This window comes from Lampris incognitus, chromosome 2 (assembly GCF_029633865.1).
Source record: "Lampris incognitus isolate fLamInc1 chromosome 2, fLamInc1.hap2, whole genome shotgun sequence".
NCBI lineage: Eukaryota > Metazoa > Chordata > Actinopteri > Lampriformes > Lampridae > Lampris > Lampris incognitus.
In genome coordinates, this window is record NC_079212.1 from 130,186,253 (window position 1) to 130,211,258 (window position 25,006).

At 44.8% G+C, this 25,006-nt stretch overlaps 1 protein-coding gene across 2 annotated transcripts in view; it reads left to right on the forward strand.

The window, feature by feature from the left end:
- The window catches only part of LOC130108301 (A disintegrin and metalloproteinase with thrombospondin motifs 9-like), a 65,230-nt gene that overhangs the window by 36,375 nt on the left and 3,849 nt on the right, over positions 1-25,006 (forward strand). The window contains exons 29-39 of one of the 2 annotated variants that reach the window (XM_056275192.1): positions 4,470-4,640; positions 7,239-7,415; positions 18,680-18,850; positions 19,105-19,299; positions 19,816-19,945; positions 20,390-20,484; positions 21,056-21,150; positions 21,328-21,461; positions 22,036-22,127; positions 23,480-23,584; positions 24,858-24,959. In XM_056275192.1, the coding sequence (XP_056131167.1) occupies positions 4,470-4,640; positions 7,239-7,415; positions 18,680-18,850; positions 19,105-19,299; positions 19,816-19,945; positions 20,390-20,484; positions 21,056-21,150; positions 21,328-21,461; positions 22,036-22,127; positions 23,480-23,584; positions 24,858-24,947 (1,455 nt within the window). In that variant the 3' untranslated portion in view covers positions 24,948-24,959. The remainder of the gene's footprint in view (positions 1-4,469; positions 4,641-7,238; positions 7,416-18,679; positions 18,851-19,104; positions 19,300-19,815; positions 19,946-20,389; positions 20,485-21,055; positions 21,151-21,327; positions 21,462-22,035; positions 22,128-23,479; positions 23,585-24,857; positions 24,960-25,006) is intronic. The other variant, XM_056275193.1, reaches the window with a different exon arrangement.

Here is a 25,006-nt window from a genome sequence, read left to right on the forward strand (position 1 = left end):
AAGATTTTGGAGTGTCGTCATATACTGTATCCATCATACAACTTGCTTAACTTAAAGAGAATGGTCCTGTTTTAATGTCGTATTTTGAACACATGATACCTGTGACCACAGGGGAAGTTATTAGTGTTTTGTATCCGGAGCTCATTCTCTGAGCCAACCTAATGTGTCTACCTCAGTCTCTGTTATGATTGGCCCCCTGCTGTATCTCTCTCTCTCTCTCTCTCTCTCTCTCTCTCTCTCTCTCTCTCTCTCTCTCTCTCTCTCTCTCTCTCTCTCTCTCTCTCTCTCTCTCTCTCTCTCTCTCTCTCTCTCTCTCTCTCTCTCTCTCTCTCTCTCTCTCTCTCTCTCTCTCTCTCCTCTCTCCTCTCTCGCTGTCTCTTGCTCTCTCTCTCACATACACACTCTTTCTCTCTGAGGGATTTTTGCTGGCTAAGCTTAACCATGCTTTCCAGTGCAGTTGATGGCCCTAAACACAGATCCAGGGAATGTGTCATCTTCTACCTCCTAATGCTCGCCATCATTTTCAGGGGGTAGAGAATGTTCATATAGAATTTGTGGTTAGGGGCAACTTTTGCCTTTAGCCCACCCAGTTGTCTGTCTCCTTCTGGTCATAAATGTCTGTACTGACATCACACCTTATTTTAAGGGCCTGTTAACACAGCAGTGAGTACATTTTTTTTTACCACACATTGTTTACTAATGAGAAGTATTCCTCATAATGACTCCCACATGGGTATTGGTAAGTAGCATAAGATCAAATCATGGCTGATTCAGTGAAAACAGAACACAGTGTTTACATGGCAAAATATCGTAGTTATTCAAAAGTTGAACATTCCTTCCTAAGGACGAAGGAATGCTTCCAAAATTTGGTTCCGGAGTCTAGATTTCTCCTGGTCTTTACTTTCAAGATTATGATGCAAATGGAAAATACAGCAAAGCACATTCCTCATATCATACCAACAGGCTCTTGAAATAAAGTACTTATCATGCCTCATATTCAAAATGGCAGTATTAGTCTGTGTTTCAAGAAATTTTGTGTATATTTATGTAATTACTTGTATTTATTGCTACTTCATTATAATGTCATGTCAATATTTAATTTTTCTATGGATTTTGTTGAATTTCTGTTCATTTTTTCGAGAAAAAAAAAAGGTTACGATTAAAGTGAAGTAGAGGTACTATTAAAGGCTTCTTTCATTTTTACTTTTTGGACGTACAGTATCTGGACCGAGGCATAAACCGTCTGCCATCATTCATTCTTCCTACTGATCATGATTTGAAAAGTGCATGTTTGCACATAATGTCTTAATTAGAAAATTGTCAAATATTATGGCTTAGAATAACCTTCTGAACAAATCAAAAACCTCGAGGCTAAGCAAATCTCTGAAGCACCTATTTGCAGTTCTCGTTTGGGAAGCTGAGAGTAACTCACACCCTGGAACAGAATTCCAAAAATAGTCAAAATAAATTAGATAATGGCTGCATGGAACCATAAACATACATGAAAACGTTCATTACTGCTAGCATTACTGCTTCCGACCTTGCAGCCTTGTTAAAGTTTAGCAACATTATTTATACTTTGACTTAACGGTTTAACTTAGACCACTCGTTGGACTTTTATTGTAATTATAGTGTGAACCTGGATGTGGAAGTGGCCTATATTATTTAGTGCTTAGCCTATATGGATGAGACATGTCCTTTCGCCAGAATACTGTTGACAAGAGAAGCCTGGCAACTAGTTTATAAAGCGGTCGCCCAGCTAGCCTTTTCAAAGGGATGTCTCTGCTGAATGAAAATGCACAAATCACTGAGCAATATCTTTGTTATTTTATGAGGTCAAGGCCTCTGCTAACCTCTTTGAGCAATTATGCCTTTTTGAGCAATTATGCTTTACTGTCTACGTCGGGAGCTCAAAGCTCTTTGTATCAAGGTAAATCTTTATTCTGTCTGACAATGCCTCAGTGGACCTCTCATTTCATTTAGTGTGTTCATTCATTCCTAATGCCTACCATGGCTTTTTTTTCCCCTTTGGAAGGCCTTGTGACACTTCTATATAGTCGCCAGCGTGATTTGCCCCTCTCTCGGCCCCTCTCCTCCGGGCTAATGTGGGTTGATGACATTGTTCCGATTGTTGGGGGGGGGGCAGTGACAGTGACTCGAATGAAGGGCCGCCAGCGAAACAATGCAAGGGTGCATTGGCGGGTCATGGGTCACCGTTTGATCAGAGGAGAGGCCCTCCCTGGTTCAACTCATCAGCACAGACAGACTTCTGGGAAATTGTAGTGATCCCAGGAAAAAAAAAAAGCCGCAAAAGCCGTGTTATCTATCTATTGAGGACCGGAAGAGCTGGAAAGACTCTGTTATCTTGTATGGATTCCTGTACACGCTGCCGGCATTGGAATGTATTATGTGCAAGGGCACATTGTGTGGTACTGACTGAAACTTTGTTTCTTTGGATTCAATAAATTCCATATCAAAAAGTTGCATCATTTGAATCATGCACTGTGTTTTTGTAATCACGAGCCAAAATTGTACCGTCAACATTTTTTTTTCTGAACTTTCTTGTAGAAATCAATTGTACAAACATGTAAAATTTCTTAGCTGGTTTGGTGAATGACAGTAAAAGCAGTGTAACACCAAAATAGCTTGGATGTGATTAATTCCTAAAATGTCAGTAAGATTAACCAAGTCGTTCATGTTTAGTGTGGCTGCAGGTGATGGTTTTATTAATTGTAATATTTCTAGTTATTTGCAATACTCTAAAAAAAAAAAAACTTAGTACAACGTTAATGAACCTAGTATGAGCTCATGGACTGAGAAAATGGATAATGGTTTACGGTGACCCACTTGTAATGTTTCCCACAGTAATAACAGGGCATTTTGATGCTGTTTCAATGACTGGAAAACCCTCTTAAAGAGTATATAAAACATTTGAGAAATGACCTGTCATTTGAGCATGAAAGTCTGGGAGCAGCCTTGGACCGTAAATACCTACTTTTAATGATTAAAAACCTTGACGGCAAAGCGCCGCTTCCCCTGAAATGACCCGCCACCTCATTCCACAGTAATGCATGCAATGACCTTTCCGCAGTTCATGAAAAACAAATGTCTCATGTTGTTTGTGTTGCGGAATAACAAAACAGTAGACTTTATAAAAATGTCAGCGCACACCTGTAATTTTGCCATTAGCGGTGTGCCGTTGGCATTAATCAACATTCTCCGTAGGTCTTTATACTCCCCACATTCATCACGCCAATATTAAGAGGCACTTATGCAAGGCGGTTACCTTAAATCGCCTCGTGGTTGTCACAATAAAGGCAAACCTATGCAATCAAAAAGGATTCACACAGTGGTTATAAAGTTCATTTTGTTTTATTTGATGGCACAAACCAAAGTAATGGAAAGCTGGTGTCGTCACCGTGGTTTACCTTGTCACTGAATTTTGCAGAAATAATTGACTCGGTTTCCATAATTACAGTGTCATTAACCATTAAGTAAAGTGTTATATTTTTAGCAAAAAAAAAAAAATCTGTGACTATACGGACAGCTCATTTGCATCACTGACAGCACAAATGTCAATCGTATTGAAATTCATACATGGGTGCGAGGCTGAGCCAGTCTTAATTTGGAAATAAAGTGTTATGTCACTCGTGAAGTGCTGTGGTGTCCCTCCTTCCTTTCCCTCTCAACCTCTTCCAGAATGAGGTGAGAGGTCATGGCTTGTTCCTGTTCGGCAGGGTCCCTTGCTGGTCAGAGCAGTGCCCCACGCTGGCCCACGCACTCGTTCAACTCTGAGCCTGTCGCTTCCCATCGATCTCCACACGCAACGCCCCCTTTGATTATCCGAGCACAATCCAACACACAGTTCAACATGGGTGTGTAAGAGTGTGTGTGTGTGTGTGTGTTGTGTGTGTGTGTGTGTGTGTGTGTGTGTGTGTGTGTGTGTGTATGTGCACTAGTGTGGGGTGTCTGCCTGTCACACTGAGTTAGGCTTTGGGTAGCTCGGTGAACCCGGAGATGAAACAAAGTGCTGCCGGGACTGGCATGGCACACTTTTTCATTGGACTACAGCTACCCACGTGGAACTGAGTCTTAGCCCCTCACATTTTTAGCGCTATGAAGTGCTCCAAATGAGCCATTACTTTTACCTGGACATTTCCATGTATTTGCTCACACCTGTCTTGTGCCTTTGCGACACATTTGCACCTTGTGGTCCAAAAGAGCTTGGGATATCCTGCCAGGTCAAACTTAGTGCCTCTAATGCACAACGACATGTTTCATACAACATGAGAAAATTCAGCATGAGGAAATTCTCTTGAGACATTAAATACCACTCCAATCATAAAATACGCCTTTTATTTATTCATGTTTAACCTCCTACCCTGTGCCATAATACTGGTGTCGGCCAAAATGATTACCTAATTGGTCTTTCGTGTTTATAACCCCTCCTTACCTTTGACCTCTTGCAGTGCTCGGCCTCCTGTGGCAAAGGGTTCAAGTACCGCAAAGTGAGCTGTGTGACCCGGTCGGGCCGTCCTGTCCTGGACGAGAACTGCCAGCACCTGTCCCCTAAGCCCAGCAAGCAGAGGCGCTGCCGAGGGGGCCGATGTCCCAAGTGGAAGACTGGCAACTGGGGAGAGGTAGGACCCCTTTACCATGCTGGCAACCACCCCACTATGACTAGTGTCCTCACACTGCCAGACATGTACGCCTTTTTTCCTCTGTCTAGTTTAATACTTGACAGCTTGCTGCTCCTGCTGTGTGTGTGTTTGTGTGTGTGTGTGTGTGTGTGCCTGGGTGTATGAACTTCTGCGGCTTTGATTCAGTGTCTGCTGTGGTCTCCATTTGGCAATGCCTGGCCACTAACTAAGCGGTTGTGCTGTTACACATCACAATGTGGTGTGCCTGCTTGTAGCACAGCCCTGAGGATACTGGAGACACATGGATGGAGGTAGGGTAGGGTAGACTAGGGCTGCTGCACTACAGTACAGAAACCGGGACAGCGGGAGGGATGCACGTCCCCCGCGTCGATGTGAGATTAAGTCCAGCCAATGTAGAACTAATCTTCCCTATACGCTGTATTTTTGTCTTATTTCTACTCCTTTAATCCCCACTGTCCCTCCATTTGTCTTTCCTCCAACCCCCCCTTTCAAGGGCTCCCCTCACCCTTTGTCGGTTTGCTAGTCTTTAAAGACTCACTTCTCCCCAAGGCTTTCTCTTCCTCAGCCCAGTTTGTTTTCCCACCCTATCCTTTCGCCTCCCCGATGGGAACCACATGTTGCTATCTTCTGTGCGCCCTGCCAGAGAGGACATCCACTCACCACGCTGTGGCAGAGATACTCCCAGTGTGCACCTGGGCCAACACAGAGCCTGCAGCCCTTTCTCTTGCTCTCTTTTTAACCTCCCTCTTTTTATATCTATTTTTTCCATTCAATCTTACTCATTTTCCCTGGTTTTCCCATTCGTTCTCGCTCGCTTTCCTTGAATTCGCTGTGGCGGCTGCAGGTTCCTAACTAACCCCAAAGAGAGCTGCGTTTCTGCACTCCATACCTCTGAGAAGAGGGTTTTTTTTCTCTCAGACAGTGGTGGATCAGGACACTACGATGGGCCACTCATGGGAATCAGACAAGTTTTGTAACGTTATTGTGCTTCTCATGTGGCAGTACACCTAGAAGTTCAAGTGTTTCAACTAACAGCCAAATACACAATGCAATGAGTACACGTTGGTAAGGAATTGTAAACATTAATTTTGCTTGCTGACATTGTTATCATAGAAAATGGGCATGTTGTGTGTGGGTCATTTCCAATATCAGTAAGGATTTATTCAGTAAAGACACACACCACACACTGTGGTCCCCATCCATTCGTTTATCCAGGTAGTGTCTTACCTCAAGATAAGTGATAAGTGTATCTGGATTAAGTTTATTGGTTTCTTCACCCGTTACCTGAAAAATTATGAGCATGGTGGCTTCTCTTGCTGTCTCATTCCCATGCACGTGCGTGTCGCTCCTCTGCCCTGTGGCGCACAAATACAACCAAACAACCCAACCAACACACACACACACACGCACGCACACACACACACACACACACGCACAGCCAAATTACCACTGATGTGTTACATTGAGAAACCAAGCGGGATGAGCACTATAAACAGTCTTTCTGTTTGTCCAGAACATGTGAAAAAGTAAAATTAGATCTCCTCATTATTATGCAGCTGTAAATGTTATTGCTACTTGGGGCTGCTCTGGTGGCTCACCTGGTAGAGCGCATGCCCCATAATACTGAGTTCTTACCGCAGCGGCCTGGGTTCGAATCTGTCCCGGGCCCTTTGCTGCATGTCATCACATGTCTCGCTCAATTAATGCTATCCACAAAAAAAAAAAATCTTAAAAAAAAAAGTTGTCACTATTAATCTAATATAAAGTTAAAGACATTTAAAAGAACTTAAACAATGCTGGCACTTACTGCATGTACGTCAGGTAATTCTGTCAGCCCCTCTGGCTTGTTGGCTATTGAACTGGCATAAAATATTTGATAGAAAAGGCTTGACTTTTTGAGTTGAATCACCTCTTTCTCTCATCTCTCTCTTACCCCCCCCCCCACCACTACTGCTGTTGCTGTTTTTTGTAGGAATCTCTTATTTGTAGAGACAAGAGCAAAATCATGCTCTCAAAGAGAGAAAAAAAACCTCCTCTGAGGGCTTTCACTGTGGAACAGACATCAGTTTAAAAAACATTTCACTGTGCGGCATCCTGCTCCACATCACCACTTTTCACTGTTAGGGCTGTGTTGAGCTTTCCCGAATCCAACTATTGCATTTTGGCAGTACTTACCAAGCCATCAAAAATGTATTAATATCTAGATATGTTCATGTGACCCATTTATGCTTGATAAATCTGGATTTAGAGGCAATAAGCTAATAAACCATGCTTTATTGAGTCCAAACTACTGGTGTTTGCAATAAGCCTCTAAAGCATGTTCTTTTATAGAGATGAAAAATATTTAAGAGACAAAATGTTCAATTTGATATGCATCTGAATTGACAACTGTGCATAACTGCATGGCAAGAAAAAGAAAAAAAAACTAATTGTAGAGGCATAAAGGCATACGAAATATTGAGAGGATTTATGAAACAATTTAAAAGGAAAAACTAGAATAGAAAAAGATTAACTTATACGTGGCAACAATAGTTTGATAAATCTTGTTGGAAAAAATAAATTTACTTATCATTGCAGTGCTCAGCATCATGTGGCAGTGGCATACAGCGACGTGAGGTTTTCTGTCAGATTGGAGATCAACGAAGTCCACAGGAAAATGACTGCCGTCAGCCTTCCCGGCCGGCCTCCAGCCAAATCTGCCGGCTCGCTGATTGTCCCTCGCAGTACCGGTGGAGAGAGGGGGAGTGGCAGCCGGTAAGTGCAGTTCTGACTCCTCCAGAAGGATTTCAAGCATCTTGTGACTTGACAATCTAAACAGATTGATACGATGGTCAGGGGATTAAGCCCCATCGTTTCCATCGAAGAGTGAGCTGAATGGAAGTAGATTGCGCACTTCACTCAGAGGCATGCTGTCATGAGGCCAAGCATGGCAGAAGGGGAGAAAAGGGAGGAGAGGAGAGAGGAGAGGGGAGCAGAGCATGCCCATGATGGAAATCAGATGATGTTATTTTTCAAGCAAGCCCAGTTTGCCTTTTCACACATAGTTTGTGTGAGGCTGTGGAGCTTGTGCATGGCAAGTAGGTAGTTGTGCAAAGTTGTGCCTTGATTATGTATAAATGACCTACCTGCCAGCCCCCCCCCTCAACCAAGTTAAAAAAAAAACACAACCTGTTTTCTCCATAGTGTAGAGTTGTGGTTTATCACAAAAGGCATCTGAAGCAAGAATGTAGCCTCAATGTTCAACTGATGTTGAATCTAGGTCACCAAGCTGCATGGAATCTTTTTTGCTCAGGAGTCTTAATTAGTCGGAAGACGTGCTCAGCAGTTCCCGCCGGGGCAAAACGCAGCTGGAGGTCATTATGGCAGTTCACCTGGTGGTGAGGGATGTTAGCCACGATCAAACGTTTTAATGCATCCTTGCATCGAAAATAATAATTAAACAACATCAGTATTGTAGTGTTTGTGCGAACAATCATCAACTGCACTTTTGTCATGCTAACAAACTTAGCTGAAGCTACTTTACTTGCCTCTGCCAAGTCAACATCACAGGCGTCGCATTACAGAATATGTCACCAACTAGCGACATCACCTCTACTCTATTAAAGAGAATGAACATAATAGAACACAATAATGGTGGCTTGTGAATTATGTTAGACATCTCTGTGTCTGTCCACTACAGACGTCCCCCCAGAATTCACAAGAACCAGCATTGTCAGTCTGACAGGAGCCTTCTCCCGGCTCGTGGCCTAAACGCCCTGGCAGGCACTGGAAGTGGCGTTTGAGCCACCCCCTGGGCCTCAGGCAGTGCCGGCGGTTTAGGCTAGGAGACAGCCTAAGCGTGAGGGCATAGCTGGTCTGACGTGATGGTACAGATCCAAGTGAGCAGGTTTGAGGCGATCTCAGGCTTATGTCCCACATCAACCACAAAAGTGTTATCGCCCCCCTCAAGAACCTGGAACGGGCCATCATGGGGCAGTTTGAGGGGGTTCGGTGAGTGTCGTGCCAGGGTAGCCCATGCTGGGAAGTAGGCACGTGTGCAAACATGCCCATGTTGTTCAGGTGAATGGAATGCTGGGCTGACCTGGACCAGGGGGATTTGGCATCCGGAATGAAATCCCCAGGCACCTGGAGTGGGTGTCCATACACCAGCTCTGCAAATTATGACTGCAGGTCCTCTTTTGGTGCAGTTCTGAGTCCCAATAGCATCACGGAAGTTGATTGTACCTTCCCCCGTCCTTGAGGCTGGCTCTCAGGGTTGCCTTCATCGAGTGGTGGAAACACTCACAAAGACCATATGCATGCAGTGGAATGCCCTGGTGTAAGGATGCTTCATTCCCAGGTTTCAGGCAATCTTGGTTCAGAGATCTGAGGGGAACTGAGCTCGATGGTTGGGGAAAATGTCGGGTGGCACACCAAACCGAGCAACCCAGGTCCCAACAAAAGCCCAGGCTACATCGGCAGTTGTCATTGTTGCCAGAGGGATGGCCTCTGGACATCTGGTGGTTCTGTCCACCATGGTGAACAGGTACATAACCCCACCAGTGCCACATTCACATCATCGAACTGCCACTCGGGTACTTTATGCCCAGATGTGAGAGGCTGTGGACCGAGTCAAAAACCAGCCTTCTCCAGCATGCAGGTACAATGGGACACGGCTGCTGAGTGGACACGTCACATAGGAGAGAAACACCAGCATCATCAAACCACACATCTTCCAATCCTAGGCTCATCATGGCCATCTTCTAAGCCTGACCCTCGGGGTCGGACACCTGATCAGCAGCCATATGAGCATAATCAATGCTCAGGTGAACTACATCAATGACTGCGCAGGAGAGGCAGTCAGCCACAACATTGTACATGCTGAATGTCTGTGGTGAACTCTGATATCTAGGCCAGGTGCTGGTGCTGATGAGCAGACCACGGCTCTAAGACCTTAGAATGGCGAAAGCTAGTGGCTTGTGGTCCACAAATGCTGTGAAAGGGGAGGTCTCCAACAGGAAACAAAAATGGCGTATGGTGGGGTAGAAGCCCAGCAGGTGGTGGTCAAATATGCTGTACTTCCACTCACTGGGGCGGAGCTACTGACTAAAGAAGGCACATGGCTACCAGACGCCATCTACCTGCTGCTAATGAAAAGTGCCCATGGCATAGTCTGAGGCATCTGCCATAAGGGCAATAGGTGCATCGGGGAGTGGGTGTGTGAGCATGGTGGCATTTGCCAAAGTGCTCTTGGTGTCTGGGAATGCTTTGGTCATTTCATTCGACCATTCAAGTTCGTGCTTGGGGGCCTTGCCTCTGAGGTTCTTGCACAGGACCTTGCATAAGGTCCACTGCAGGGGAAATGAACCAATGGTAGATGTTCACCATACCCAAAAACTCATGGAGAGCCCTAGTTGTAAGGAGCTGCGAGAAATCCGTAACCACGGCCACTTTCGGTGGCAGAGGTATTGCCTCATCTCTGGTGATGCGATGACCAAGGAAATCAATAGACGGCAGCCTGAACTGACAATTAGCAGTGTTTACAATGAGACCGAACTGGCTGCGGCGTTCGAACAGAGTCCAGATGTCGGACAGGTGTTCTGCTTTGGAGGTGCTGGCCACGAGTATGTCATCCAAGTAGACAAACAAGAATGTAATGTCTCTCAACACAGAGTCCATGGGATGCTGGAAGGTCTACACCACGTTCTTTAGGCCAAAAGGTGTCCTCAAAAATTCAAGAAGTCCAAAAGGTGTTATCACAGCCGTTTTAGGGATTTCCTTTGGTTGGACTGGAACTTAATGGTACCCCTGGATGAGGTCTGCTTTACGGAAGATGATTGTCCCTGCCAGCCAGGCCAAGAAATCCTGTGTACCAGTCAGGGGGTGGTGATGTCATTGAGGCAGCGATCGCTGCATGGTCGGCACTTGCCATCAGAGTTTGGCACCATGAGCAGGGGTGAGGGCTAGGGGCTGTTTGATCGGTGAACTATCCCAAGTTGCTCCGTGTTGTCAAACTCAGCCCTAGCAATGGCCAGCTTTGCACGAATGAGGCGGCAGGTCCTAGCATAGACTGGCGGGCTTGTCGTGGATATGTGATGCTCCGCTCCATGTTTGGTCTTGTGCATGGAAAAGGTTGGCAGAGTAAGGTCAGGGAACTCCCCACAGCAAACGGTTGAGCTTGTAGGTGGTTACGAGTGTGCTGGACAGTGCTGTCGTTGAGCGGCTGCTGACTGCACATGGGAGAGAGTCAAAGTCAGTCACACTGAGAAGGTGAAGGTTCTCAATTTCCTATACGCCCAAGGCGTATAGGAAATTGGCCGTGAGAAGGAGCTGTGTCACTTGTGCCAAAACAAATTCCCAAGTGAAACTGCATCCCTTGAAGCACAGTCACTTCTCTCTTGCCGCAGATTTGTATCAAACTACTGTTAGTGGCCTCGAGCATGGAGCCGTTCTCCCCCACTCTGACCTTGCTGTGAGACATGGGGAGGATGCTCACCTGAGTGCCCGTGTCCACCAGGGAAAGCCATCCATAAATGGTGACCCTGATGAAGAGTAGGCACTCTGAGTGGGTGGCACCCATAAATTAACAGAACTGCTCCGATTACAATATCCTGGAAGTTTCTTGTAGGCAGCACACAGCTTTTATAGTTCCACATTTATGACATCTTATATGAAACATTAAATGCGTTAAAATTACATCATTGTGAGGGCCTCCAGATAGAGTAGCAGTCTATTCTGTTGCCTACCAACAGGGGATCGCCGGTTCGAATCCCCATATTACCTCCAGCTTTGTCAGATGTCCCTACAGACGCAGTTGGCCTTGTCTGTGGGTGGGAAGCCAGATGTGGGTATGTGTCCTGGTTACTGCACTAGCACCTCTTCTGGTTGGTCGGGGTGCACCTTTTCGGGGGCGGGGGGACTGGGGAGAATGGTGTGATCCTCCCACGCGCTAGGTCCCCCTGGCGAAACTCCTCACTGTCAGGTGAAAAGAAGCAGCTGGTGACTCCACGTATATTGGAGGAAGCATGTGGTAGTCTGCAGCCCTCCCCGGATCGGCAGAGGGAGTGCAGCAGCGAGTGCCAGCGACCGGGGTGGCTCAGAAAATAGGGTAATTGGCCGAGTACAACTGGGTAGAAAAAAGGGGGGGGGGGTTACGTCATCGTATAGACCATATTACATTTACCAGTGCATATAACTTTGGAGAAATACCTTCATAGTAATCAACAAATATCATAATAACCAACAAATTTGTGTTTTGTGACATATTGATGCTGTAACTGCCTTTGAGCTGGTTGAAAAAAGGATGAAAAGAGGGCTTAGATGTTCAGACCGAATATCACCCAGTTTTCAACTAGAAATCAACTAGAAATCCTGATTGTCGCTCATTGGGCTATGTAGAACATGGCTTAGTGGCGCATTTAAGCCACTTCTTTCCACTTTCTCCTCCTCCCTTTCTCCTGCTAATGCTGCCTTCTATCACTCTAAAATCCTATCCTCTGCCTCTAATCCCGAGAAACTCTTTGAAACCTTCTCTACACTTCTTCAACCCCCACCTCCTCCTCCTACTTCCTTCCTTCTCCCTGATGACTTCGCTAACTTCTTTGACAAGAAGGTAAACGACATCAGATCCTCCTTTTCTCACCACCCGGTTAGTGCTCCTTGAACTAGCCCACCCTCTGCACCCTCCCTCACCTTTCCACATCCCACCCTATCCCACCTTGCTCCCCTCCCCCCGACGAGGTTCTCAACCTCATCATATACAGTCGCCCCACCACATGCTCTCTTGACCCGGTCCCTTCCCCTCTTCTTCAGTCTGTAGCACCTGAACTCCTTCCCTTTCTAACCCACCTCATCAACACCTCCCTCCAGGCAGGATGCTTTCTATCTGCCTTAAAGACTGCTAGAGTCACCCCCTTCTCATGAAACCATCACTTAACCCCTCTGATGTCAAAAACTACAGACCGGTTTCCCTTCTACCCTTTATATCCAAAACTTTCGAACATGCTGTCTTTAACCAACTTTCTTTGTACCTCTACCAGAACAACCTCCTGGACCCCAACCAGTCTGGGTTCAAGGTGGGTCACTCGACAGAGACGGCCCTCCTTGCAGTGACAGAATCGCTACACTCTGCGAGAGCAAACTCTCTCACCTCTGTCCTGATACTTCTGGACCTGTCAGCTGTGTTTGACACAGTGAACCACCAGCTCCTCCTCTCGACCCTCGAAGGTCTGAGTGTCACAGGCTCTGCACTCTCAATGTTTGCATCCTACCTGACGGATTGCTCCTACCAGGTGACATGGAGGGGATCTGTGTCGGAGCCTCGCAGACTGGCTACAGGCATTCCACAAGGTTCGATTCTGGGTCCTCTCCTTTTCTCCCTGTACACGACATCCCTGGGTTCTGTTATTCGCTTGCATGACTTCTCTTACCATTGTTATGCCGATGACACCCAGCTGTTCTTGTCCTTTCCTCCCTCTGACACACAAGTAGAGACACGCATTGCTGCGTGCTTGACTGACATCTTGGAGTGGATGGCGACACACCACCTGAAGCTCAATCCGGACAAGACAGAGCTGATGTTCCTCCCCGGGAAAGGTTGCCCGCACCGAGACCTGGCCATCACCACTGACAACACCGTGGTGATGCCAACTTGGACTGTGAGGAATCTGGGTGTGATCCTGGATGACCAACTGTCGTTTGCTGCAAACGTTGCATCAGTTGCTCGCTCCTGCATATTTCTCCTCTATAACATCAGGAAGATTCGCCCATTCCTCACCGACGAGACAGCGCAGGTGCTCATCCAGGCTCTGGTCATTTCCCAGCTGGATTACAGAAACTCCCTCCTTGCTGGCACCCTGGCATCGGCCATCAGACCTCTGGAGCTTGTTCAGAAAGCTGCAGCTCGTCTGGTGTTCAACCGCCCTAAGTTTTCCCACACAACTCCCCTTCTCATGTCCCTACACTGGCTCCCAGTAGCTGCTCGCATCCAGTTTAAGACTCTGGTGCTAGCCTACAGGGCATTGAAAGGAACAACTCCTTCCTATCTCCAGGCCATGGTCAAGCCCTACACCCCCATTCAACCACTTCGCTCTGCTGCCTCGGGACACCTGGTTGCTCCATCACTCAGAGGCCCCTGCTGCCAATCGACGCGGTCACAGCTCTTTTCTTTCCTGGCCCCACAGTGGGTGAATCAACTCTCCACTGATGTCAGGACAGCAGATTCGCTGCCCATCTTTCAGCGCAGTTTGAAAACTCACCTCTTCAAGAACTACTACCCTGTTACTTGCTCTTAGCACTTATTGTATTCACTCATTTTTTTTAAAAATCTCTCTCTTGCGCTTTTACTTTAGCACTGGTTTTGCTCTTAGATGCTTGTTTAGATGCACTTATGACCTCTGATGACTAGTAGTTCTCCTGATTTCCTACTTAAATGCACTTATTGTAAGTCGGTTTGGATAAAAGTGTTGGCTAAATGACTGTAATGTAATGTAATGTAATGTCTTATGGCCCAAATGAGTATTACAACAAGAAAATCTATCCAAGTCAAGTCAATTCCAGACAAAAAACATTTTTTCCCCTGCCAAAAACAATTTTTTCACCTGTTTTCAAAGAGGAAACAAAAAAGTAACTTGGAAAAATTATCCCGGCAAAACTTTTTTTTTCCACCCGATTCACAGATGAAAATAATAATAATAATAACAAGGAACCTAGAAAGATTATCCTGGCAAAATATTTTTTTCACTTGTTCTTAAGTCCTAAAAACAGGAGAAGAAAACAATTTAGATCAGAATTTTTTTTCTCACTTGCCTCTCAGGGCTTCCATACCAACAATTCCTAAATTTTAAAAATATTTTTTTAAGTATACAACTATATAATATAGACTATTATATTAAATATTACATCATTCAAAAATTGTACTTAAAAACAGGGTTTTGTAACTGTAGTTTTATAAACTTGTGCATTTATGTTTGTATCTGTACCATTGTTTTGCAGACTTGAGCATTGAAGTTCTGGATCTGTAAGCTTAGTTTTGTAGACCTGTACATTTTGTTTTCTGCTTGCAAACTCCATTTTACAAGTCTGTGCGTTTAGAGTCAGGTTTGCAAACTCACTTTCACAAGCTATGTGGCAAAAATACTTATGTGCATGTGTGCACACACGCACACGGATTTTGACAGGTTTAATACGTGGTAGGGGCAGCACGGTGGCGCAGCGGTTAGCGCGGTCGCCTCACAGCAAGAAGGTTCTGGGTTCGAGCCCCGGGGTAGTTCAACCTTGGGGGTCATCCCAGGTTGTCCTCTGTGTGGAGTTTGCATGTTCTTCCTGTGTCTGTGTGGGTTTCCTCCGGGTGCTCCAGTTTCCTCCCACAGTCCAAAGACATGTAGGTCAGGTGAATCGGCCATACTAAATTGCCCCTAGGTATGAATATGTGTGTGTGTGTGTGTGTGTGTGTGTGTGTGTGTGTGTGTGTGTGTGTGTGTGTGTATGCATGTCGGCCCTGTGTGATGGCTTGGCGGCCTGTCCAGAGTATCTCCCCGCCTGCCGCCCATTGACTGCTGGGATAGGCTCCAGCATCCCCGCGACCCTGAGAGCAGGATTAGCAGTTTGGATAATGGATGGATGAATAATACATGGTAATGTTTTGTATGCAGGGTGTCACAAAAGAAACAGGCTAGCCTCAAGGGTAAGAGGGCGGGAAAATGGCCTAAAGTACGATAGCTTAAGTGTCTAATTTCTGGGTAAAAATGTAAAAAAAAAAAGGCCCATCGTACCATAGCGGAGGTGTCTGCATCTCTCCGCAACAAACATTTTGGTTTTTTTTCTCCTTTCCAAAAAAGTTAGTTACACCAGGCACACAAATACCTCAGTTTATGTATTTTGTTGACTTACTGGCAGTCGCAAAGGTCTGGCAGAGTCCACCTTTCAGGTTTGGATGAGTTGACTGAGCGCGATACGGGTTGACCGACAGTGTTGACTAGCTAACTATGTTGTATGCAGCGATTCCAAAGACACTGATTGGTCAGAAGCTGGAGATCCACCCTCTCTCCCTTGTAATAAGCCCGTTTCTTTGCAACACCCTGTGTACAAAACATAACCACGTAGCAAACCTGTCAAAATTCTGAGTGTGCGCATGCACATGTGCATAAGTACTTTTTGCTGTATAGCTTGAGAAAGTGGGTTTACAAGCCTGTGTCTAAATTATTAATCAGGGGCAGAATTAATCAGGGGCCCATGATCAATATCAAACTGATAAAATATTAATGCAAATTGAATTACTCCCTTATTTGACTGACTGGCTGAAAATCTGACCTGATCCCAGGACTAGCAGTGGTGTATGCGACAGAGCTGGCAGCAGCTTCTCCTCAGGGACAAATCCAATGTTGGAAGCTTATCTCTCACTCTCATCCACACGTTTTTCTTTTCTTTTCTGTACACCACTTTTTGGCTTATATCTGGAAGACATTCTGCTCCTTACCGAAGATACAGTATTTTTTCACATGCTAGCTAACTTTTGTAGCCAATGTAGCTGGATAGAGTAAATACTCATAGACTTATGTGAGAATCAGTGAGCAATAAAATAATGCTATTTGGTTATATCACTTTCCCAGCAGTCTTTATTTTATTCTCAGTCGATGGGTCTTTGATGATGACTTAGGCTAAGTGGTGACTGTTGGTGCGAAGAAATCATCGGAGAAACCATCACGGATAAATGCTGTCTGCAATTTATAGGTCCCAGACTACCCACACATTAGGTGAGAACATGTACAGCTTGTAATGGTGCCTTGTGAAGTAGGTGCATGGGGCCCATGCTCAAAGCTGAACTTTAATTTTCCCCGGCCCCTAGAATCTGTGGGCCCAAGTGCAACAGCGACCCCTGCACCTTAGGAAAATCCTCCCCTGATCGCTACCTCACCCATAGTGCTCTATCTACATGGGCTTTAATGACTAATGGAACATTTTTGACTGAGAAAAGTGATCTTCTCGACCTTGCCTTTTGGAAAAGGGCTTGGTATTGGTAGTGTGATGCAGCCACGTTTATAAAATTGATCTGATAAATAACGGTTGGCAAGTGCGGGCACTCTTCCTAGTTGTTTCTACATTGTACCAGTTCAGGTGAATACAAAGTAACAAGTCACTCACCAGAATCCTGGAATTCGAGCGATAGGCTTATGGTGGGAAAGCTCAGAAGAACGATCAGCATGGATGTGGATCCATGTGGATGCAGTCCATCCAGAACAAAGTAGTCAAGTGTGAAAGCCCTGTACTGAATGTGTGGAGAGCATCATCTCCACCTCATCATTAGATGGCATTTTCAGAGGGACAACTGTTCTCCCAGATCATTACCCTGACCTTAGCCACACCAAACCCATAGCTAAACTTGAACAGGAAGTGGAGGACCTTGGAGGTGTCCGTGAGTCCACTGTCAAACTCTTTTGGACTGATCCCCAGTTTTTACAGTTTTTGAAGCGCAAATGTATCAGCTATTTCCTTCTTCGGTGTGCTGAGTTGATACAATGAAGCACACGTCACTGTGCTAATCATTGCCTTCTTCGGCAATACAAATAAGGCAATAGCCAAAATATTTATGCTTTTTTTATCATCTGCATTGTGAAAAAATAAATTAAGCCAACACTTGACGTACCCATGGTCTTTCGACCTACACCAAAAAATTAAAAGTTTAATCAATAATATCAAGCAGCAGTTACTTTTGTAAAAAAACAAAAAACAAACAAACCTCATAGTCACTACCGTTTGATGTTTATCAGCCTGAAATATCTATTATTTGGCAATCCTTCCTCTTAATTACATGTTTTTGTGTACTATAAAGTATAGTGTGTTCCCAGCCATTGTAGTTCAAAGGCTGGCTTGCAGAAGGTAGGCCCACTTTTTGGGAAAACAACCTTCTCCTTTTTAGTAGACTGGCTAAAACCCTGCATGTGCTCTACCAAGCCAAAGACATCCCCAAATCACGCTACCTTGTTTGTCAGAAACTCTCTGTAGTTAAGCAGAGTTTGGCTGTGCTTCTCTGAGATCACACGTTTCATCAACTATCATTATTGTATTTTACCACGTAAATCTTATGGCAGTAGACTACATTCGTGGACATTATGAAACTCAAATATCTGCAGGGGTTGGTTATATTCCTCTGCTGCAGCGCAGGAGTGTTGTGCTCACAATAACAATTCCAGGTATTTCAGTTGTTTGACAGTCTCCAGCATGTGATGAAGACCAGCTGGCGTGGACCACTTCGTAATAGCCCATAGTGTTTCTGACGCAATTTGAAGCCTCACTAAGCTCTTCATAAAATGTTCTGTGCTTGGATCACCGCTACAGCAGACCCGCATGTCATAACACTCGAGTTAGTGCATGAGCCTGTATTGTATGTCGTAACAAAGTGCTTTGTCTCCAAACTTTCAGTCAAGAATTCATATACTGTCATACAAAAGGAGTTTAAAGCAGTAAGAATCAAATCTTGGCACTCTGTTTTAAAAAAAAATATATATATATATATATTTTAATTTTCTCTTTTTTTTGACGACGATACAAATGTTTCATTTCTGACATTTTCAGCAGACATAATGCTGCTGTAGAGAAACAGTCTGTTTAAATTTGATAAAGGAGAAAGTTAAAAGTTGCGTAACCTCTTGTTACTATTTGGCTACATTGTGAATTCAGGTTCTCATAACAACTCACACTGCCTTCTCCGCATTTCTTATCCACTGCTTTGACATCTTTCCGACCTGTTCTCATGCAGTGGTGGTTTACAGAATGCCAGTAACGGAGAGGTTCACAGCAGGGAAACACTGCCTTCAGGTCCCCGTTGATATTCACTTGGAACAACATGAAGAACATCCACTCTTTTACTTGTATCTGGAACGAGTTTGCTTAAATATTTAAATCCAATTTTGCCACAAAAAGAAAAAAAATGCAGCTATAACAAATGCCGTTTGAAAAAGGTAACTGTAAACTCCTGAAGAACTAGATTTTATTTTTAGGGCACAGCCAGTCAGTGTCTTGTCTTCTGTCCTCTGCTTTAGTGCAGTAAATCATGTGGTACAGGCCACCAGCGACGAGTCATACACTGTGTGGACCACAACAAGGATGAAGTCCATGAGATGTACTGTTTAAACCTGATCAGACCTCCTGAGTCAAAGAGCTGCAACACCCACACCTGTGAGTTTATCTGGATCACAGGCGAGTGGACTGAGGTGAGAGAAAACAGTCTTGGTTAAGCTAATGTAAACAGGATGTGTTCTGTTTAGTCAACTGCCATTAGCGGCCAATAGTTAACGTGATTTCGATGGGTGATGCTTTACCGTCTATGCTTTCCCGTTATTTAGAAAGAACAAGTTACGTAAAAATGCATTACAATCCCCTATCTCGGTGGTGAGGAAATGAGCAGTGCTGCTTTCAGGTGTGGTACGCCGTTGTTGTTTCATGATAGTGACTCTCTCCCCTTCAGTGCTCAGCCAGCTGTGGTCAGGGCTACCGCCGGCGCCTGGTTTCCTGCAGTGAGGTCCATGCAGGGAATGAAAACTATGAGTACGGCCATCAGTCTTTGTCAAACTGCCCTGGGACTCCCCCTGAAAGCTACATGCTGTGTAATCTGGACCCATGCATGTCTCCACAGGAGTGGAGGGTTGGAATCTGGGCACCAGTAAGCAGGGCTTTCAATAATCTCCACCCAGTTCCAAGTCATTTAGCAGTATTCTGTCAGAAGTACATGCATGGCTGTATCATCAGGTTCTGGGGGGGGGGGGGGGGGGGGGACTTGGACTTCATTTATGAAAGGTTAAAATTCTGCGCTTGTGATCAAATCTAAGCCAAGGATAGGACATCAGGAATTAAAAACAAAATTATTTCCAGAGCTAATGTTTCTGCCGTCATCCAAGATATAGTTTCTGAAGGTAGTATATTCTGTTTTTCATGTCATATTCTCTGAATTGACTAATAGTGATATGACAAACTGACCCCCCTGTGCCTTAAGTAAAAAAGATTGTATCAACCTGGGTCCAATACGAATTAATTGTGACGGTACATAAAAATCCCAGAAAATGTATTGGCAAAAACTCCGTCAACCAGAATCAACAATTATTTTTCTTTTCTTTTTCCCCCCCACTGGCATTCTGCCATGTTTGAATTTTACCTTTATCTTTTGCTCCCTCCTCTCCAGTGCTCGGTGAGTTGTGGGGATGGAGTGATGGAGAGGACGGTGCAGTGTGTGCTAGCAGATGGCCAGGAGAGCAGTAGGTGCCCTTCCAACACCATGCCAGAAGCCATGAAAGCTTGCAGCAATCCCAACTGTGAGTACACATGACCAACTGCGGCTCCTGAGCACAGGTCAAGGGAACCGGGGCTAGCTGTATCCTGGCAGAGAGATCTCAGTGGTCCAGTATGGTTATAGCCTGGGTTGATCTGTTCCTCTCTAAGATCTGGCCCTCAGTGAAATATTTATGGTCCAGGACATGCGTCGAAGGTTGACTGTCTGCTAGTGTATTTACTCCCCGGCAGCAGGATGGGAACACATCAAAAGAGAGACGGGCTATTCATTTTCTCTGATTCGATGCAGCAATTTGCCACACTTGATTTAACTCCTGAAATTTGTGCGTGTAGTGTGTGTGTGTGCGCGTGTGCGTGTGTGAGTGCGCACGCACGTGCATGTGCGTGTGCGCACGCCTGTCTTTTTGTCTGTCTGCGAACCTTCACATGATACCGTTATTTAGCTCTACTTTTGTTTTGTCTTCCAGGCCATTTGCCGGCTAGCTGTGCAGACATCCAGAGGATGAACGGCCCACTCCCAGATGGAGAACACTTTATCAGTATTCAAGGAAAGGCGCTCAAGGTAATACTATAGCTTGTTACGCCATAGATTTCATGGACACACAAAGCACCTTTACTTAAGCCGGAATGAGCTTGATTTACATGGACAGAGACAAATGAAAATTAAGTCGTCTACTCGCCCTGTCTCCTCTCATCTCAGACGCCTTAAATACTGTCAGACCGTCCTACTGGAGTGTGTGCAATTGTGCACATGTGTGTTTGTGTGCGTGTGCCTGTGTTACGTCGGCAGTAAAATTGATCCCTGCAGGCCTGTGTTTAGGCATACTTCTGGTGCTGTGGCGTAGTGTAGAATGTTGCAAACAGATGCAGCATATTGCCACAAGGCACAGAGTGAGGAAGCTTTTTAGACTGGCTGTCTTCAAAATGGCTTCGAAGGAGTGGCCACCTCAGGTCACATCACCGAGTGTGTTGCTCACTGAGGATTCGAACAACAGTTTGCATGATTTCTGAGGTATGCCATTGCCATTATGACCGCTCCTCACCCCCGTTTGCACATCTAACGAAATGAATTCTCGTCTCTCCTGTGCGCTCTTGCCTCTCTCCTCCTCTTCATTTTGTAATCACCCCCTCAGGTATACTGTGCAGGAATGCAGACGGAAAGGCCACAGGAGTACATCACCTTGAGGACCGGAGAAGGGGAGAACTTTTCAGAGATCTTTGGCTTTAGGTAAACAGCGAAATAGGGTAACAGTTTGAATGACCTGTTTCATGACAAGAGCCAAGGGATTTATGAAAATGGTGGTTTGCGAAATTGGGGTTTGCCCTATGAATAAGTAAATGTCATGAAGGGAGGTAATCGTGCATGTGTGTGTGTATTTTTTCTTGTCTTTTCTCCTTTTTTTAGATTGATTGACCCCACCCAGTGTCCACCCAATGGCTCCAAAAGAGAAGACTGTGAGTGTCGCAGAGATTACACTGCCGCTGGCTTCTCGGCCTTTTCCAAAGTGCGCTTAGACGTCAGTAAGATGCACATCATCAGTGAGTAGCCCACACACATGGACGCCATTCAAATGCGCATTAAGCAAACATAATTACAACGGTACACACATGCATACAGATACACACACATTTGCATAAACGTGCATGTAAATGCACTCCCACACACACTCAATGACACCCTATCCTAGTGTTAAATACAGCGGCGCTATATCATCACTCTCACTAAATGACATCAAAAGCTAAAAGCCTCCCAACTTTCCTCAGCCAGTCTTAAATAAGAGGCTCCATCACCGTTTAATTATGTCCATGTTGGCGAGGCCTAATGGGCTCAAGATGCCTTCAAGGGTCATTTAAACAACACACAATTAAAAGGCTATGGGGGGAGGTAGGTGGAATTGCACTAAATAGATGGAATTATACTTATATCACCCTTAAGGTGACCTTAAAAACACAACTGGATAAAATTATAGTTTCACCATTACAACAGATGTGAGCCATTAGTGTGCAGTTGTTAGGCAAGTTGTTTTAATGCTGGTTCTGACTTGCGATATGTATATATCTCTTTAAGTTGTTGTCCTGTTTGTCCTGGGTGTTGCTCCGTTTCAACCTTTAGCCACTGATTGGCAGTTTGCGTTCACCCGAGAGGGCCACAGAGTTCCCTTCGCCACAGCTGGAGACTGCTACAGCGCTGCCCGCTGTCCACAGGTGAGAACTACAACAGCCGTAGTCACATGATGGGAAGATGAATGAGTATTCCAGGTTTACAGTATTGAATTTAATCCTCTTTGTACCACTATTATTGTCTGCTGTTCTTAACTGTGTGTCGTAGAACCGAGGTCACTTTCCCTCCCGAGAGCTATATGAAGTGTTATAGCAATCAAATACCGTTCATCCGTTCTTAGCTGTCAGGAATGGTCAAGTGTACTTACTGTCAGTGAAAGGGCAGAAATGCACTGAGCCAGAACAGGCTGGAGTCCAGAGTCCTTTTTGTTCAGATACACTCCATAACCCAGTGTCTGCAGATCCTGTTGTTTTTGAGAGGAAGAAGCAGGCTTGTGTGCACGATATTCATACACACTAACACCAGCAGACACAAACAACAAAAAAACACAAGAGAATACACAGCCACCACACTCATGCACATGATCTTTTGTGCCTTCCTCATTTTTTTTTATTGCTGCCAATGTCAAATATGTTTAATATCTCTATTGTGGTTGAATGAGTGCTGCTCACCTGGTGTCATGTAGTGCCACACACCAATTGTTGCTGTGTGCACGCACACGTTTGTACATGTATAGGTGTGTGTGTGTGTGTGTGTGTGTGTTTTTGTAGCTGTGTATGTGTGCGCATATCTTTTGTTTGGTGCGACTAAGCGAGCACCACTGTATAATTCCCACACTCTCCCAGTTCCAGCTGGCTGCTAATCTGCAGCCCAGATGACCTGTCTCCTAAGTGTCGATGGGCAGATGGCAGCAGCTAACCGCAAGGGAAAGCCAGTAAAACAGAAAGAAACAGCAATCCTTCAAAGACATCTTTTCACCAACTATTCCCCCCACTTGCCTGCCTCCCATCAAGGGCATTTTAGGACATTTTCTCGGGCCCTGGCAGAGACCCCCTTCATAATTACCTTGATTACACTTGGAAAGGATATAATGTACAGTGCTGTTTACCCAGATGTGAAAAAAGCAAATTTCTCATAATACTTACCTTGAAGCCTAATCTCGGCCATATTTTCCTTTCTCAGCATGTTCTAGTTTATATAGGTATCTAGCTTAGTTTATAGTTTAGTTTATATAGATTAAATTAGTTTATATAGGTATGCAGTTAGTTTAGCATGGTATAGTTAGTTGGCTACTTTCATATAGTAAATAGTTTAGTTCATATAATTATTTATGCTTGCATTTATGTTTGCTAAGAGTACGATTTAAAGTGTGTACAGCTAGTCAATTCTCTCTCTCTCTCTCTCTCTCTCTCTCTCTCTCTCTCTCTCTCTCTCTCTCTCTCTCTCTCTCTCTCTCTCTCCCTCTCTCTCTGTCTCTCTGTCTCTCTTACTTCAGGGGCGTTTTAAGATCAATCTATCAGGAACAGGTTTGCAGGTGGCCAGTGACACCAGATGGATCACCCAGGGCAACTACGCAGTGGCTGACATACACAAATCACAGGTACTGTTTGCATGTCTCATGAACTTCTTTTTGCATGTGTCTATGGAGAAAGGTCTGCACATTCAAGTTCAGTTTGACTGGGCAGTTTTAAATACGGTATCTAGAAATATCTGGTTCAAATTTCAGTATGCACAATAAGGTAATTATATCCGTTGAGTTGGTAAGTAAATGACATCAAGTGTTAAAGAGTGTAAGTATAGGCTAGGTTATCATAGCCTAATGTTTGGTGGCACTTGTCAGTCGTTGCTCATTCTCGAAGAGGATCTGGACAAAGAAGGGGGGGGTGTATTCCTTCCATGTCTCTGAAATTCTCTCTTTATTCCTTTCCCTTACCTTTTGTATTCTATACTGTTACTCTTTCTCCCGCCATCCCTCCACCAGTGTTTCTCCTCTTGATTTCAGAGGGCTGTCTGGGCATGGTCCAAGCTCTCCTGGCTCCTCAGCAACCTGCTGAGAGGGGAGCCTTATTGGGCAGCTGCCCTCTGAAGTGCCTCCCTCCCTGCTTTTGAAATGGAGATAAAGCTAGAGAGCGATTTTTGGCAAGGTGTAAATATAAGGGAATGCCAAAAAGACCTCACAGTCTGATATCCAAAGCCAGCAAACCTGCTCTGGGTACTTGAGGCTGTATAATTGAGCCCAGGTTGGGTCAGTAGGATGGGGAGAGCACTCCAGATGAGAACAAACTAACCACTCATTGCATGCTGTGGCTTTCATACCGTGGGATAGCACTGTTGGTGCACTTATTTGACGCGCCTGATTCTGTTTTTACAAGTGTTTTAAGTGAAGCCAACTATCATGCATGCAAATGAAGGGCCAATAAAGTCCCGGCACTTAATTAGTTTGTATTTCTCTGCTTGTTATTCATGGTTATGGTACATTTTATACGTTCCGGAGGCCCACTTGGTGGTCCCCCAGTCTTTGTGTGACAAAAACATTTGGAAATTTCTAAACAAAATTTTAATGCTTTCAAAATAAGACCATCACAATTAGCTCACATAAAAGAATGTGAAATTATCGGACCACTTCTTATTCTACTCCTTTATGTCCCTGTTTTCATATAATTGAAACAATCAGCTTCTTGTTCTGGAGGCTGCCGACTTTGAATGCGTGAAAGTTGAGAATTTTGCAAGTTGTGTTTTTGGAAAAAGTATGAACTCTGGACTCCAAATTCATGTCAAAATGCAAGCATTTTTTTTTAATGTTGGGATTGCAGGGAATAGTCATTTCCTGTTATAAAGCCATATGTAACCTGCAATCCCTTTTGTGTCCACAGGATGGCAGCAGCATAACGGGAATTTGTGGCGGCTACTGCGGCAAATGTACTCCGTCCTCAGGCTCTGGCCTGCCTGTAACGCTGGCATAGTCCATCAAACAGGTACTATAACTTTTATAATTAGAGTGATACAACAATTTAGTAGATGT